General features: G+C 34.5%; 1 protein-coding gene across 2 annotated transcripts in view; it reads left to right on the forward strand.

Annotated features, from left to right (window-relative positions):
• DHX36 (DEAH-box helicase 36) overlaps positions 1-13020 on the forward strand; it is a 59941-nt gene that overhangs the window by 24177 nt on the left and 22744 nt on the right. For both annotated transcript variants that reach the window (XM_027092785.1, XM_027092786.1), the window contains 10 exons: positions 247-478; positions 2023-2061; positions 3445-3615; positions 5325-5404; positions 6144-6218; positions 6364-6530; positions 8056-8137; positions 11964-12104; positions 12382-12484; positions 12863-12950. In XM_027092785.1, the coding sequence (XP_026948586.1) occupies positions 247-478; positions 2023-2061; positions 3445-3615; positions 5325-5404; positions 6144-6218; positions 6364-6530; positions 8056-8137; positions 11964-12104; positions 12382-12484; positions 12863-12950 (1178 nt within the window). The remainder of the gene's footprint in view (positions 1-246; positions 479-2022; positions 2062-3444; positions 3616-5324; positions 5405-6143; positions 6219-6363; positions 6531-8055; positions 8138-11963; positions 12105-12381; positions 12485-12862; positions 12951-13020) is intronic.

A 13020-nucleotide genomic window follows, 5' to 3' on the forward strand; every position in this document is an offset into this window, starting at 1 on the left:
GTGGATTTTTATTTTCTTAACTACCACAAGGAATAACCTGTCTGGCAGTGTCTTATTTGTAGGGTGGAAAAAAAACTGAGTTCATTATAAGAATCTAAGTATTTTCAAATTGCTCTACTAAGAGAAAGGAATAAAGGCTTTTGATTTTGATGACTTTGAAATCATTAAACAACATATATTATTTTGTTTCAGGGCTTGAGTGGCTCTTCATTCAATCTTTATCATTTTTTTATTTTGTCAAAATAGATATGGGACTGAAGCTCCTGCTGAGAACAAACCAAACTCAGTAAAGAAAGTTGAGGATCAGGAAAAAAATTTGATAAATCAAGAAAAGAGGCCATTTAGAATCAGGGACAAATATATTGACCGCGATTCTGAATATCTCTTGCAAGAAAATGAACCAGATGTAACTTTAGACCAACAATTATTGGAAGATTTACAAAAGAAAAAAACTGACCTTCGGTATATTGAAATGCAGGTAATGGAAAGCAAGATGGGGAAAAAATTTTTACTTGTCATCTCTTCTGACACTTGATAAAAATGTATTTATGGTTAGAGGTAGTTGCCTGATATAAATCAGTGAGATTGCTCAACAAGCCATCCTCTGGGAATTTTTTTCCCCCTTATAGTACGGAAAAGTAGTGGGAATGGAATTACACATAAGTAGCCTATCTCATCTACAATAGTTTATATATATGGTGACAAGAAGAAATATCTGAGAAATGGTAGTGCAGATGAAAAAAAAATCACACTTAAGTTTAACATTTCTAGGCCATTTTAGTGAGATGTCATAAGAGACAAGGGTGGTTAGAATTGTAAAGTTTTTTCTTTTAGAACATCTAATCCAACTCTTTCGTTTTACAGATGTTAAAATTAAATTCCTCAAAAGTTATATGATGTGCTTACGTTCACCAACACTTTAAAGACAGAGGTGTCTTTAAATTCTGAAATTCTCCTGAGTTTTTCCAGTATTTTCTTTTCCTGCTAGGCAAGATATTTTAAAGTTCTTTCCTGTTAAAACATAAAATTGAATGCTTTATGGATATTCTAGAAAGAGATGTAATAAAACGTTCACTTTTTTTTTAAGAGAAAATACTGAGGCAATTCTGAGGGCTATGTCTTGAATATGCAAATATGTACTGCCATTTTTGAGAAAGGCAGATTATCACATCTCCTGTAGGAAAGAAAGGATCTATTGACTATCACTGCAGGTTGGATATCCTCATTAGAACAGATCAGCTGAGGTTATCCAGGACCAAATTGTGTAGCTTTTTGATGCCTTTTGAGTGAAAATACGATTTGGGGACAGGAGTTTTCAAGATGTATTAATTCAGAATATTTTAGTTGTCTTATACCCTTAGGAACAAGAAGAGTTAGCTACTGTCTCTGTTTGCTTTGTATGGAGGACAGAACTCAAATATTATTGAAGATGAGTAATTGATCTAGTTCAGAGAAAGTTAGAAGAAATGTGCAAAACAAAAACAGTTAGTGGTCTTCCTTTTGGTCAGGCACTGTTGTAAAAGCTTCACATGTACTACGTCATTTGAACCTCTCAACAGCCCTGTACAAGAGATTACGCATGTCTGTTACAGAGGAGGAAAAAGAATCTTAGGTTAAGTGACGTATCTATGGTTGCACAGCTCGTAACAAAACCAAGTCTAGAATTTAGGTGTGTTTAAGAGCTCAATTTTTTAATCCTTGGTAATATGCCATATTTTTCTTTCAGTTATAAATTTTTTTAAACATTATTTTTCCACTTTCTAGATGCCTGTCATTCTCCTGTGTTTACCAAAGACTAAATAAGACATTCCCTGTTCTCAGACAGCTTATAATCTCATTGCTAAGTTCCTTAGTTCTTTTTTATAAAAATTCTTTTTTTTAAGTCTTGACACCTCACATAAGCTGTGAGGTAATACTTTTGCACTCTTAACATATGTATCTATGATATATTCTGTTTAGCAGGATTATAATTTGATTACATTTCTTTTGTAAAAAAATTAAAAACTTTTTTTTTAATTTCAGCATTTCAGGGAAAAGCTGCCTTCATATGGAATGCAAAAGGTAAAATAAATATACACTACTTAATTTGATTTGCAAAATGTTTAAATACATTTTTTTAAAGCTCTATATCAAGAAGAAATATAAATTAATGAACCTTTCGCTAAAGGATATTCTTGGAAGTTCATTTTATTCCTTTGAATTGTTGAAGGACTTAAAAAAAAAAAAACAGTTCTGAAACAATTTTCCTGAAGTTTTCTCATATTTATATGTCCATGAGTTTAAAAATAGAATTTTCACTTGTAAGTTGCTTTGGATAAATAACCCTTGCTCTTAATTTGAGATCAAATATTTTAATTAAAATTGGGGCACTGCTGAAAATACAGTGCTTTAATTAACTTATTATGTTTCCTTATACAATCATCCTGTGTAGAATAATATAATCTCCTATCCTTCTGACTTCTCAACCTTCCTTTATTTTTCTTTCCTTTTTATAGCACTTACTACCACCTGACATGTGTATCTTCCCTTCCTAGCAGTGTAAGTTCTTGAGGACAGAGTCTATTTTGTTCACTATGTACCTCTTGACTCAGAACAGTGCCTAACATTCTATAGACCCCCAGTAAATATTTGTTGAATGAATGAATCACATTCTACTTCTCAGTACTTGCCACCTGTAATTTCAATGTTCAAACTTGGAACCTGTTCTGATATATATGAGGTGGTAGAATAGATAAGAAATTTTTAAATGGTGGGTTTTCATGTTAGATTGTTTCATAGATAAAGATACCTCATGACACCCCTTTGAAGTAGTGGGATGGTTTTGTTAGTATGGTGAATATTACTTTAAAAATACTCGTGTTTATCTAAACCTTAAAAGAAAGAAGATCTTTCCCAAGTAGGCAGTTTTCTAGATATCTGAATTTTAGTCATTTGATTTAGGTATTTACAACTTGTCTTTATTTTAATTATTTGAAAGGGAGTCGTCTTAAATTATACTCTTCCTTGTTTTTGAAAACAGTATACAAAACTTGTCCTGCAGACAAAGCCATATTTATGATTTATGATATAAATCCTTAATGTTCCTAGTAGTTTTTTAGGTATCAGGGGATTTGCCTTGTACTCAGTAGCCCCACATGTCACCATTCTTTTTAATTTATGTTAATTCTTATGTATGGGTTTATAACCTGTCTCTTCTTGTTCTTGTCAGTGTGTTTTTCATTAACAGAGCCATGGCTCTGTTCTTTTTATAATTTGGTGCTTCTTATCTTTTGAAAACTGGTAGATCCAGATATCCAAACTGCCAGCATTGCATATAACAGAATTTTAAAAGTATTAATATGCTTGTTAAAAACAATTACCTTCAGTTTGGTAGGATTTTGGTAACTATCTTTTCAGACTTAGTCAACATGTGATTTTCTTCACTTATTTTCCCTTTTGAAATAGGAATTGGTAAATATGATCGATAACCATCAGGTAACAGTAGTAAGTGGTGAAACTGGTTGTGGAAAAACCACTCAAGTTACTCAGTTCATTTTGGATAACTACATTGAAAGAGGAAAAGGATCTGCATGCAGGATAGTTTGTACTCAGCCAAGAAGAATTAGTGCCATTTCAGTAAGTAATCTCTCACTTTCTAAAATTCCCCACTTTGTTTTCTGTTCTCCTATGTAGTCCTGCTAGAACTTACTGATTTTGAAGGTTGGGGTGATTTTTTATTAGGTTTAAGATATGTTGCTATAAAAGCAAAATTTGGTTAACAAGTATTTGGTAGTAAAGCCCAAAAAATTAACCTCTCTCTGTTAGTGATAATAGATGTTTAGGAGTCAAGATAAATTAAAGATCCAGACAATTTTCAGTATAAAAGTAAAAGAACAAAAAATTGATCATGTTTATAGAATTGATTAGGAGCTTCAAATAATCTGCATCATTAGATGCTTTACATTTTACTCCCTGATTCATTCAATACTATTTTCGGCACTCTCTGATTGTTTTTTTCAGTATATAAGTACACTGAGTGGCGGTAGCTGTATTTCTGACGTTTTAATGCAATTCAGTAAGAGGGAATTTATCATAAAAAAATAAGGCATTGTTTCAGGTTTATCATTAAGCAAGTATAAGTACATGTTTATTACAAATAACATTTTTTGTGTTTAGTTAGATGACCTAGTTAAATATATGAGTTACATGTTCTTTAAAAATGTTTGGGGTTTCTTACAACATTCATTGTATATAGTACATTTATTTCAGTGTTATGGAATTCTGTGTGTAAATTTAAATTACGAAGATTTACGGTTGTATTTGGTTTTATGATAGTACTATTTATTACATCTCTAAGTCATTTAATACAGAATCTGGTCAGGAACTGCATTACCAATTATAGCATTGTTTTGTAGGAGCTACTATATACGTTTTAAACTATGGTTTCTAAGAGATACTATTTTTAAAAAAGTAAAGCAGCAGTCTTTATGGGAGGACGATATTCCTAGAAATGGCATAGGTTCATAGAATGGTGAAAAGTAAGCCATTTTTGTCGTAACACTGTTATATAGCCTGACTTAAGTTAAAAATCTTATCATTTTCACTAATATATGAGTATATATATTGACAGTAAGGAGAAATGCAAATTAGGTTATTTCTTTGCTTATTTTTCTAAGATCTGTTGGTATTTGAATGGGCAGTTTAATCAGTAGCAGAAAGTGAAGTAATGGTCCAAGTCAGTTTATATGGGATAGAACGATTGAAAACTTTTCCTTCTGAAGTATTATTTCTTAAAAACTAATCATGTCATTTTCTAACCTCATAAATCACTGTTCTGTCACTAGATGACTGTTGGTTACTTTTAGTTCTACAAATCAGTGTTGGATTATAAGATTTCATCTGTCTAGAGCTTATCTTTGGCAGCCATAACTTTAAGAACATAACCAAGAACTAGAAGTTAAGCCTACCAATCTCTACGAAAAAGAAACAAATGAAAAATAGTATCAACGTATGTTTACCCTCAAATTATATACAAGTTTTACAAGTTTAGATTACGATTTCCAACTTTTTTTAAAAAAGACAAAGAGAGGATTTATAGAAAGTTGCTTTGAAAATAGTTATGAGGGAGAATTTCAGAGGAAATGAGAAGTAAACATAAGAAGCAGGTAGTCTTCAGCTCTTAAGGGACACAATTTTAGATACCTCAGATTTTAATATCTGTTTCTATTTTTTTAATTCTGAAAATCTAATGGATAGTGTTTCAGCAACCAGATTTTCATAGGCATTCACGATATTTACTATAAAGGAGATGTTTTCTTTGTAACTGTACTTTATTTTAATTAAAGGTTGCAGAGAGAGTGGCTGCAGAAAGGGCAGAATCTTGTGGCAATGGTAATAGTACCGGATACCAAATTCGTCTCCAGAGGTAAAGAATGTTCACTTGTTTACAGGTAGATTTTAGTGAAACTTTGAAATTAGAGATCCAAAAGAAAGATCTTTCCCCTATTTTTATGCTGATTATTGCTATTAGAATTAACATTTAAAGTAACTGCAACATATGAGGCTTGCAACCCACAAAATCATTTTTTTAACCCAAATTCAGATTTGGATTGCCATTTTAAGATGTCTTTTACATTATGGAATGATTAGAAAGATAACATTTTTCCTGGTTATATGTTAGTAGACCATCACTCACCCTGAAAAGGAGTTGACCTCCTGTATATTTTGATACCACCATGCAGCCACTGACTGACTGAATTTAGTTTTGTGTCTTTAACCCCCTATCCCATTCCACTGTATTTCTTTAGTCCTTCTCTGCAGGTCAAGATTCCATTTACCTTTTTAAATGAATTGATTTTCTAATCACTGAACAGAAGTTTAGTTCTCTAAATATTTGGTCTTTTTCTGAATGGTAGCACTTTTGCTTTTAAAAAGAAATCATTAACATAGTATCATAACAGAAATAATGTATAATGAACTTGAAGCTAGTATGTCTCATTACTGTATCATTGTAAGGGTTCCAGTAACTAAAATTTAAGTATGAAGCTTTTCATTAAAACTGAAAAAAATTTTTTAAATTGAAGATATTCTTTTAAACTTTTGTAGTACTTAAGTAATTTTTTAGTAAAGAAAACCAAGAATTAACTCATATCTTTCATTCACAGTCGGTTGCCAAGGAAACAGGGTTCTATCTTATATTGTACGACAGGAATTATCCTTCAGTGGCTTCAGTCAGACCCGTGAGTATGTTTCAACTCAGGACATTTAGTTAAATGTTATCAGAAGATGTAATTAGGAAATTGGATTTTATTAATTTATGGAAAAGTAAAATGATTCTGTTTTTGAATTTTGTGCTGAGTAACGAACTTTACACTTCTGCTTTAGGCATTTGTCCAGTGTTAGTCATATCGTGCTTGATGAAATCCATGAGAGAAATCTACAGTCAGATGTTTTAATGACTGTTGTTAAAGATCTTCTTAATTATCGACCTGACCTGAAAATAGTTTTGATGAGTGCAACATTGAATGCTGAGAAATTTTCAGAATATTTTGGTGAGTAAAATTTATGGTTGTTACTTTAGAAAGTTATCACAAAGCCATTGAATTTAGAAACAGTTTTCTAAAGAAAACTAATATAGTGCTAGGTACAGAGTAGTCAAAATAAATGTTTAGCAGTTCATTTTATTTGAATATTCATCTACCCTCTAGTCTCACAGAGAATTGGGCCTGTTTTTTAAAAATGTGGCATCATCTCTGTTCTTATAGTGAAGACATGTAGCCTTTTGGTGCTTCCACCAGATAATTAAGGTGACATCAATGAAGTCAAACCACAGATTTGAATTTTATAAACTTTTTGTGATTCTTCTGCGGCTTTTATGTAATATCACAGGCTAGGGTGGCAGTTTGCTAACAACAGTAATAACTAGCAACCGCTGTGGAATACCTTCAATGTGCCAGGTAGTGTATTTGGCATGTCTTCATCAGTCCTCATAATACCTTGTGAAGTAGGTGCTATTCTTATTTTTATAGATGAGGAAACAGCCTCAGAGTAGTTAAGTAGCTTACCCAAGGTTGCATACTTAACAGAGAGTCAAGATGATTTGAAACTAAATTTGAGGGAATTCCCTGGCAGTCTAGCCGTTAGGACTCAGTGCTTTCACTTCTGGGGCCCGGGTTCAGTCCCTGGTCAGGGAACTAAGATCCCACAAGCTGCACAGAGTGGCCAAAATATAAAAAAAAGAAACTAAATTTGACTAGCTGCAGAGTACATTCTTTTAAAGTTATGCCTTACTGTCTCTCCTGCTTAAATTGTTGGGGCAAGGAGAAAAGGGAATTAAAATGGAATAGAACTGTAATGTGTTTATATTCAGCCCGGTTGACCCTCAAAGCCTTGTGAGATTAGTTGAGCATATTATACTTTGTCTTTGTCTCTGTCTCAGTCCTTTTTGATGAGAAATCCAGAACTAACTTTGAGTAAACTTATGCAAGTCAGAGGCAAAGTTTGGTGCCACCTCAGATACTTTGATATGTGTCTACAGTGTTGGCCTTTGTTTACAGTGTATATGGTTTATTTTGCATTTAAATAACAATACTAAGACTTATTTTTTAACTAATGATTCTAAAATAGTAAGCAACAGTTTAATATTTGGTCAGGTCTTGCTTTAACTACGTTTCTCCTTTCCATAATTCTGGATACCACAGGGGTTACGTTTCTTAATGTAGATTTCACTAAAACTTAGGTTCTGGTGGCACCATCTTGGCTAATGATGAAGAGAAGTAGACTTAGTAGGTCTTGAATCCAACTTAAAATACTCTATTTTTTGGTATTCTGGGTTACTTTGTAGAACTGTGAGATGTGTGTACAGTTTGGTAACAGTAAATCGGTACTGAGTGAACACTAGACTGCTGGTTTTATTAAATTAGATATGGAAAAATAAGGTAGAGCTGTAAAAGTGTCAGGACCACTTTCTGAAGTTAAAACTAATGGAGTCATTGTCCTATTTACAGTCTGTTGAGTTATTTTTGGGTTTTTTTTTGAACATTCAAGTACAGATTTATGTTTTATCTACCATGATAGGTAACTGTCCAATGATACATATACCTGGTTTTACTTTTCCGGTTGTGGAGTATCTTTTGGAAGATATAATTGAAAAAACAAGGTAAGTAAATATTAGGAACTAAAAGAGATTAAAAATACTAACATGTCATCGTTTTGTCAAACTTTAGTCTCAGAAACTCACCCTTAAAACTGTTTCAAACTCATCTCTAAAACATTGTTTTTCCTTAAATCAGGGATTCCCAAACTTGGTTGCACATTAAAATGACCTGGAGCTTTTTAAAACCCACATTCACACTTCATACCATAATTATATTACAGAGTCTAGGCTGGTAGCTAAGTGTCAGTGTTGTTTAAGGACCCCTGGGCAGTAAAGTTTGGGAACTCTGTCTTTAGCACTGAACCTCGTTTCTGGTTCTCCTACCTGGTATTCATTCTCTTTTGCTGGCTTCTATTCCCCACCCTTTAAATATGATTTCCCCCTAGAGTTCTCACTTATACTTTTCTCAGCCTTTTATTTCACTGTTAAATCTTTTTTCCATGACCATAGTTCCAAATTTTCAGAACTATTTTCCAGTAGCTTGCAGAACTACAGCTTCAGAACTGAAGCTCTTCCTGAATTCTAAACTTATCTAACTCTATACTCAACAGCATTGCAGTACCACAGATTTCTTGAACCTCACATTTTTCAAACAAAAATCATGATCTTATATTTGATTCCCGCCATGCTTCCACCAAAAAATTAAAGCAGTCTGTGTTGCTTAGTATGCCTTAGTATAATGGTTACTCCTGTTATCCTCCACCCAGTTGTCTAAGCTGTAAATCAAAAGAGCTGGTGTTTATCAAGCAGTTATATACCAGGATATGTTAACTGCTTTACATGCTCAGTAACCAAACTACTCTAAGTCATTCTATATGCCATCCCACTCTGCCCCTCAAAAACCCTGAGAGCTTTCTCCTTGAACATACCTTCTCATTTTTATTTCTTCTACTTAAGGTCCTTATTATCTCTCCTGTGTTAATATAATAGTTCCTCTCTTGGCACTGTGGTCTTCACTCTTACAACTGCTGCCATCTATTTTCCAAACAAATCTGGTCATGGGAGCTTTCTCCCCCAGGGCATGCCCCTTAGATTTCTTTTTGAAAACTGATTGAGGAACCTTTATTGGTGTGTCATGGCCTGTAGCAGAGCACCTCAGCTGGTAGGCCCAAGTTATTGATTCCCTCAGCACTGGTCATTAGCTGCTAGCAGGCTTCTCGAGGAGCTGTACAAAATTATGTTAGTATTCCTTGATGAGGAAGGGCTGGGAAAGCACAGCCCCGTAGGATCAGGTTCCAGTTCCTTAGCCTGTCACCCCAAGGCTCTTTTACAGTCTGGCCCTGTCCTCTCTTTCTAGCCTCATGCATCCCATGGTCTGCCCATCCTAAATGCACTATTCTCTAGTCTGCCATCTTGTGCCCTTTCATGACTTTATGCTTTGTTACGTGCTATTTCCTCCTTTTAGAGCTACGTTTGCCACCTTCTTCATCTTTTCATCTATAAACTGTTATGTAAGAACAAATTCCAGCTTCATTGCCCATTAAGCCTTCTCTGATACCTCTCACAGAGTGAGTTACCTTCTCAACAAGACTCCCAGAGCACTTCTATCATATCTCTTGTAACACTTATTGCCATGTAATGTGTCTTTTTATATTTGCCTCTTGCACTAGATTTCAAATTTTCAAGGTCGAGGATTTTGTCCTGTTCATCTTTGTGACTAGTGCATAGCATAGTGCCTGGCCTGTAGTAAACATCTGAAAAATATATGGACAGATGTAGAAATATTTGTGCTGAGATTTTTTTTCAAGATTCCACAGCTTACTTGTTAAAGGAGAAAATCAGGAAGTGATAGTGGGAAGGTGAGAACAAAGATCCTGCTGCATATTTCACATGGAGAAAAGTCAGCTTTTGAGTGTACTTTATTTAACAGATATTTTTTAAACTTTATGGCTTGCACTGTGCACTAAGATCTGAGCATAAAACAAGTGAAAGACTCATTACACACCCTCAGAACTTATATCTAGATAGGGAGACATACAAGCTATTACTCTAAGGTGTGATTGACCTGTTCTGGGGAAGTGAGAGTACATTGGAAATGAGTTTATAAAGCAGGGATAGGCTGGATAAGTCAGGAAAGTAGTGAAATCAGTGTAGCAAAGAGGGAAGTGTGTATGTCAGGGAGGAACATATAAAAGTGAAAGTGTATGTTGGTCTTCCATGCTCTGGTTTTATCATCAATGCTTATACATTTTTATGCTCTCCCTCCTCAATTCCACTTTCTACCATGTGTCCCATTTCCTACCATAGCACATTTACCAGTTGTTTTCTAAGATAATAATAGGCAACAGCTTGACAATAAAAACAAAGTTCCAGGGATCAGTAATCTAAAATTACATAAAGATGGATTGCTTTCTTAAGGTCCCCATAAGGCAGGGAATGTACAAGGAATGGTAGCGAAGGGGAGTCTCTTGAAGCAAAAGGATGGTATCTGTGCACTTGTCATTCTTTAGCCAGCCTAAGAGGGGAGGTGAAGTAGGGTGGTCATTGGATAGAAGTTTTCAGCAGAGGCCCCCAGCTGTTCCTTTCCCAGAAGAAGAGCTGCACTACAGGGAAGTAAGGAAGAAAGTAGGTGAGGTGTTATGGAGGGTTGTGATTGGGTTCTTGGGGCGGGGGGTTAAAGGTTACCTCTGTTTTTGGAATTGCTGGGAAGGGAGCCAACTGTGGGTCCATCCTGCTGACTAGACTAATCTCTGTCTCAGGTTGTCCTACCTCACGTTGGTGCCTCTATATGTATCGAAGACTTAGGGGAATCCTGGGTCACAGGTACTGAATAGGGAAGGGGATTGATTAATACTTTTGGGGTGTCTGCTATCTGTCAGGCACTGTGCTTTATCACTTTTGTTTTTTTAATTCTCATACAATACTGTTAAAAGAGTATTCGTCTCTCAAATAAGGAAACTAAAGACCAGAGGTTTATACCTTGCCCAAGGTCACGCAGCTAGTCAATGGCAGAGCAAGGACATCAGTCCCATTCTGTCTGACTCACGAAGCCCATGCTCCAAATCCCCCATTCCATCTAGATGCTCTCCTCCAGGTGAACTCTGAGGGGCTTTGGGGTTAAAGTGTAGGTTCATTTTTCTTTGTCCCTCTCTACTCCCATGCCTCTGAGAACCCACTTATGGTAGGTGACATTCTTGGGCAGATGTGCCCTCTGTTTTTAGCAGTCACTGCAGCATGGTGGAGTCAAAGCATAGCACTGGACTGACACGAAAGAGATTGGAATGCTGATTCTCGCTCTGCTGTTACTATGTCTGTGAGACTGAGCAGAACTAAGTAGTTCTCAAGCATGGGTCTGTAGATCTCTACACTGTCTGAATCTCCTGGGGCACTAATTAAAATTCCTGGATTAGCAGACCCCAGCCAGACCTACTGAATCCAAATCACAATATAGGATATAGGAGTCTATTTTACAAACTCCCCAGGGGATTCTTATGTGCACTCAGGTTTGGAAACCTCCTATATTCAAAATCTGAGTCTTCTAGGCAATGATTAACTTATTTTAGACTTACATTAATGTTAACTTTTGATTTAAAAGCAAATTCAAACTTAAAGATGGAAGTTACTCTAGTTATTTTTAAATTTTTATTGCTGAAGATGATCTAGAAGTTTATATACTTTGATAGAGAAGAATGATTTTTATCTAAAATGTCATTTTATATGTTAATACTTGGCAGTAAATTTATGTTTAACTGGCATTCACTAGAAAGGATAGTGAAGATGTTCTTTAAAGTTTCTTTTTAAAATCCTAAATGTAAAATAGAGATATTGAATATTAGCTAAAACCAGAGTTTCAAAAAAGTGAAGCTATTTAAGAATGTTTTTATTTTAGATATGTTCCAGAACAAAAAGAACACAGATCCCAGTTTAAGAGGGGTTTCATGCAAGGGCATGTAAATAGACAAGAAAAAGAAGAAAAAGAAGCAATCTATAAAGAACGCTGGCCAGGTTATGTAAGGGAATTGCGAAAAAGGTAAGTCTGTTTTGTTTGAAAGTGAACACGGTGGCTAAATGACTAAAACAAAAAGCAGGATTGTCTTGATTTCGTACGCATTTAAGGATAGCATTGCAAGTCTCATTCTAGCTGAATACTGATTTGACTTGTAAACACTATCATAATCCCAGTAATTCTTTCCTATTTATTGATTATGTTTTCCCATTTGCAGATTGAGTTAATTATAAGATTTTATAGCAAGTTAAACTTCAGGAAACTATCAAGTATTTCATGGCTTTCTATTTGACTTTGACAGGTATTCTCCAAGCACTATAGATGTTATAGGAATGATGGATGATGATAAAGTTGATCTGAATTTGATTGCTGCCCTTATTCGATACATTGTTTTGGAAGAAGAGGTTAGTTTTGTTTTTAAGTTTCAAAATTGAAATATAATTTCAATTTTATTTTTGTATCAAGGCCATGAAAAAAATTTTCTTAAATGCTATAAAAAAAATAATAACCTATAGAAGAAATGGCTTTTGACACCAGAAATAGGAATTTCAAAATACCAAAGATTTAGGCATTTGACCTGTTGGAAGAAAAGACTAAACAAGTGAAATGTCTGGATTATAAATCCTATTTTTAAAAAGTGAACTTATGTTCTTTAGTTATAATTGGTAACTAAAGTTATCTTGAGCTAGTATAATTTTAATGAAGACTTAATTGTGCACAGAATTGTACTTAGTGTATTTTGTTATGTGATCCTTTGTAATGGTTCTTTCCCCTCCATATAGGATGGTGCAATATTGGTCTTTCTACCAGGTTGGGACAATATCAGCACTTTACATGATCTCTTGATGTCACAAGTGATGTTTAAATCAGGTATTATAGAAATGCATTTTATTGTAATTCCAAGAGTGGTACTTGAATCATATGTAGCCTGGTTATTTTC

Source organism: Aethalodelphis obliquidens, unplaced genomic scaffold, assembly GCF_003676395.1.
Source record: "Aethalodelphis obliquidens isolate GAN/ISIS:26980383/991018 unplaced genomic scaffold, ASM367639v1 scaffold81, whole genome shotgun sequence".
Lineage (NCBI taxonomy): Eukaryota > Metazoa > Chordata > Mammalia > Artiodactyla > Delphinidae > Aethalodelphis > Aethalodelphis obliquidens.